We start from the raw sequence: 4,175 nt of genomic DNA, 5'->3' as shown, positions 1-4,175 counted from the left end.
ACTTGGTTCTGAGGTTTTTATGAGATTAAAGATCTAAATCATACACGTTTTGTCCATGAGAAGACTCTTCCTACTTGGATAGTGGCTAGAAAGTTAAGTTCCTTGAACTCCTAAAGCTATTAATATGGACCTATAAGAGTAAAGATAGTAAAAAGAAGAAGGGAATTTATTCATTTTCTTTTAATTTTTTTTTTAAAAATTTGGGAAAAAATGGCATCTTTACTATGTAGTGCATCTAAAACTGTCCTTTACTTTTGGAAACTACACATCTTCTGGTTGTTGTTTACATTTTTCTATCTTTACATTTAATGCATGAATCAAATAGATCATATCTTCAAAACAAAATGAAAAGAGAAAGCAAAAAAAAATATATAGTAACATTATTTCTTACTTAAGATAGCATTATTTAGTATATTGTTCCTTATGATCATGATGATTGTCTCATATACACATTCAATATGTATGTTATAAAAAGCTAGAGATCATGATCATTCTGATAAAACTAAAAGCAAGTATTAGTTTATTATTTTCATGATTTTCTTGCTCCCCATTATTATTTCCCTATAAATTAATTCCCATTGATTTTTACTAAATTAGGGGTTTAAGAACTAATTCGAAATCAAGATAACTAATTAATTAGTATTATATATGGAGATTAGTGTTTATTAATGGTGAAACATGTTGGGTAATCACTAATCACACACACACATATATGTGTCAAATTTCACTTTCAATCCATATTTAATTATTTAATTAATTTTTCACCCTCCCATCATTTTCTTTCCTTTCCCATCTTCCCATTAAACTAATAATAATATATCTCTTACTTTATTTATTTATTTTATTTTATTATATTAATTTTTAGATTTCTTTTTTAAATACCACAGCCGCCCAGAACAGCCACCCAAATTGCTCTCTCTCTCTCTCTCTCTCAAAATATCTATCTACACCAACATTACTCCATTGAGACAAAGAATGTCATAAAAACTAAACCAGTACTTACTTTCTTCTTCTTCTTCCTCATCTCATATCATCTTTCAACAAAAAAAAGAAGATGAACCCATTAATCTTTAGTATCAGTTGATTCTCAAAACCCCTTTTCCAGGCATATTTTTTTTTCATCTGAGTTAGCTAGCTCAAAAAAAAACTGATAAGAACACCACCAATTATTACGGCGAGCCTTCAAGATGAGCAGCCTAGAAGACTCGCTACGATCTCTATCGTTGGATTACCTCAATCTGTTAATCAACGGCCAGGCTTTCAGTGACGTCACTTTCAGCGTGGAGGGCCGGTTGGTCCACGCCCACCGGTGCATCCTCGCCGCCCGGAGTCTCTTCTTCAGGAAATTCTTTTGTGGGCCGGACCCTCCTCCTTCCGGGCTCGACCCTGTCACGTCACCCGGGTCGAGATCATCGGGTGGATCGGGTCACGGCCACGGACACCACCACCACCATCATCGGGCGGGGAACACGGCGGTGATACCGGTGAACTCCGTTGGGTACGAGGTGTTTTTGTTGCTTCTTCAGTTTTTGTACAGTGGACAAGTGTCTATAGTGCCTCAGAAGCACGAGCCCAGGCCCAATTGCGGCGAGAGAGGTTGTTGGCACACGCATTGCACCTCAGCCGTTGATCTTGCTCTTGAAACCCTCGCTGCCGCTAGATCCTTCGGCGTTGAACAGCTCGCATTGCTCACTCAGGTTATTTATATTGTGTTTTTTTCCCTAAAATTTTTCCCCTTTTTGATCAAATTTTTCTTCTTCCAATTTTCTTGCTTTGTTTTTGGTATGTTTTCATTGATTTGGTTATTAGTTTTCTCTGATTCCCCCTTTTTTTTCAACTTTTCTTTTTTAGAATCTCTCATTATCTCATGAGTGAGTGATGTGAGTGATTATTTCCCATTAGCTAAAGTTTTTTGCTTTGTCTACAAATTTTTTTGTATGTATATATATACATATAGTGATTTAATTTCGTATGTTTTTTCTTCTTTGAATCAGTAGTCATTCCTCTCATATCTTTTTATGCAATCACCTTGACTTTGCTAAATTTAGATGTTAATTTCCGGTCTTGTCTTCAACAGTAAGACTACTAAATCTTTCTCAAAATTCACTTTCCTCATTTGGGTCTTAGACCCCAAAAGAGACCAACTGAAAACCAAACTGACTTCTACTACTACTAATGCTAATACTTGCAAATACAATAATTTCATTTGTATATAAATATATATATATTCAAATTAAAACATCCCATCCTTTACATCCCATCTTGATAATGCAAACCAATTATCAGTTTGTCCTTTTTTTGACAATTTTATTTATTTATTTGAGATAAATACAGAAGCAATTGGCGAGTATGGTAGAAAAGGCTTCAATTGAAGATGTCATGAAAGTTTTACTAGCCTCGAGAAAGCAAGACATGCACCAACTATGGACCACTTGCTCTCATCTCGTCGCCAAATCGGGTCTGGCGCCGGAAATTCTAGCCAGACACCTTCCGATCGACGTCGTTGCGAAGATCGACGAGCTTCGCCAAAAATCCTCTTTCGCTCGCCGCTCCTTAATCCCTGGCCACCATCATCACCACCATCACCACCACCACGATCTCGGTGCAGCAGCAGACCTCGAAGACCAGAAGATACGCCGAATGCGGCGGGCTTTAGACTCCTCCGACGTCGAACTAGTCAAGCTCATGGTAATGGGAGAAGGCCTAAACCTAGACGAGGCATTGGCATTGCATTACGCCGTGGAGAGTTGTAGCCGAGAAGTGGTGAAGGCCTTGCTAGAGCTCGGAGCTGCTGATGTGAACTACCCGGCTGGTCCCGCCGGCAAAACCCCACTTCACATTGCGGCTGAGATGGTGTCCCCAGACATGGTGGCTGTCCTACTCGACCACCATGCTGATCCCAATGTCCGAACAGTCGATGGCATCACTCCTCTCGACGTGCTCCGAACCCTAACTTCGGATTTTCTATTCAAGGGTGCAGTGCCAGGCCTGACTCACATCGAGCCAAACAAGCTCAGGCTTTGCCTCGAGCTCGTTCAGTCTGCTGCCCTAGTTCTCTCTCGAGAAGAAGGCAACAATTGTAATGAAAATAATAACAACAACAATGATCCGCCGTCGACGGCGATTTTTCCACCGTTGAGTGACGATCATAGTAGTAGTAGTAACAGCGGGAACATAGCCAGTCAAATGGGATCGAGAATGAATTACCTTAATCTTGGAGCTAGTCAAATGGGATCGAGAATGGAAGGAACTGATGATGAGAGCAGCCACAATAGCCAGAGGGATCATCATCATCACCATCATCATCATCAACAACAACAAGCCATGAACCCAACAATGTATCACCACTCTCATGACTACTGAAACTCTCTCAATATATATATTTATATCAATCGTATTTAAATTATTAATCTCTCTCTCTCTCTTTCCCTATCATTATATATATATAAGTTTTAATTATATATTCTCTTGGATTGTGGAAATTAATGGATCAGCAAGAGTTCATTATGAAATTAAATTTTTTTTTCTTCTCTCCTCTCTTTTTAGCATATATCACCTTTTCTTTTTTTGGTCACCATTAAAAAACTCTAGTCGTATTCTCTGTTCTTGGGGGCATTTTCTGATTGATTGTGTAGGCTTTTGTTTCAATCATGATCGTATGAAACGTCGCAATTTCATTGGAGATAGAGATTCAGACGAGACAATGAGAATCTGAGTTATCTTGGTTTGAGGGTCCATGGACCATGATGATGGACGAGAGAGAAACCACCCAGGTCAATCTTTTTCTTTCAAACCTTTAATTTCCCTTTGGTCTCTCGATCAACTATCCTTTAAAATTATTAATAGTGTAATTTTTATTTATTTATTGAATTATTGCATTTACATATTGTTAATTATTTTATTTATTATATATCACACATTAATGTGTGATATCATAACATAACATGACATCTTTAATATTACAATTTGGAGAATTTTGTTTGGTTGTGGTTATTATTGATCAGTGCCCTATATAATCCATACTCAAATGAGGATAATGAGCTGTCTAGTCTAGTTTCTTGTTATTTAATTATCTAAAAATAATAATGTGCCTGATTTATTTATTCATTTTTTATTGGAAAAAAAACAATAATTTATTAATTAATTTTGTTTAATTATTTTAATTGGTGGATGGA

General features: G+C 37.2%; 1 protein-coding gene across 1 annotated transcript; it reads left to right on the top strand.

Annotated features, from left to right (window-relative positions):
- Window positions 1-902: 902 nt before the first annotated feature.
- Window positions 903-3,529, top strand: LOC133831592 (BTB/POZ domain and ankyrin repeat-containing protein COCH-like). The gene is made up of 2 exons (XM_062261961.1): window positions 903-1,697; window positions 2,335-3,529. Exons 1-2 carry the CDS (start codon window positions 1,188-1,190, stop codon window positions 3,361-3,363), a joined length of 1,539 nt encoding a protein of 512 aa, XP_062117945.1. The 5' UTR covers window positions 903-1,187; the 3' UTR covers window positions 3,364-3,529.
- Window positions 3,530-4,175: the final 646 nt, after the last annotated feature.

Source organism: Humulus lupulus, chromosome 4 (assembly GCF_963169125.1).
Source record: "Humulus lupulus chromosome 4, drHumLupu1.1, whole genome shotgun sequence".
NCBI lineage: Eukaryota > Viridiplantae > Streptophyta > Magnoliopsida > Rosales > Cannabaceae > Humulus > Humulus lupulus.
Note: the sequence above shows the minus strand (reverse complement) of the source record. Positions and strands in the feature narration are given on the sequence as shown.

Bases quoted from the DNA above. Each gene is read 5' to 3' on its own strand.
- LOC133831592 (XM_062261961.1), top strand. From the start codon at position 1,188: ATGAGCAGCCTAGAAGACTCGCTACGATCTCTATCGTTGGATTACCTC. The intron at 1,698-2,334 runs GTTATTTATATT...AGATAAATACAG, and splicing joins AGCTCGCATTGCTCACTCAG to AAGCAATTGGCGAGTATGGT.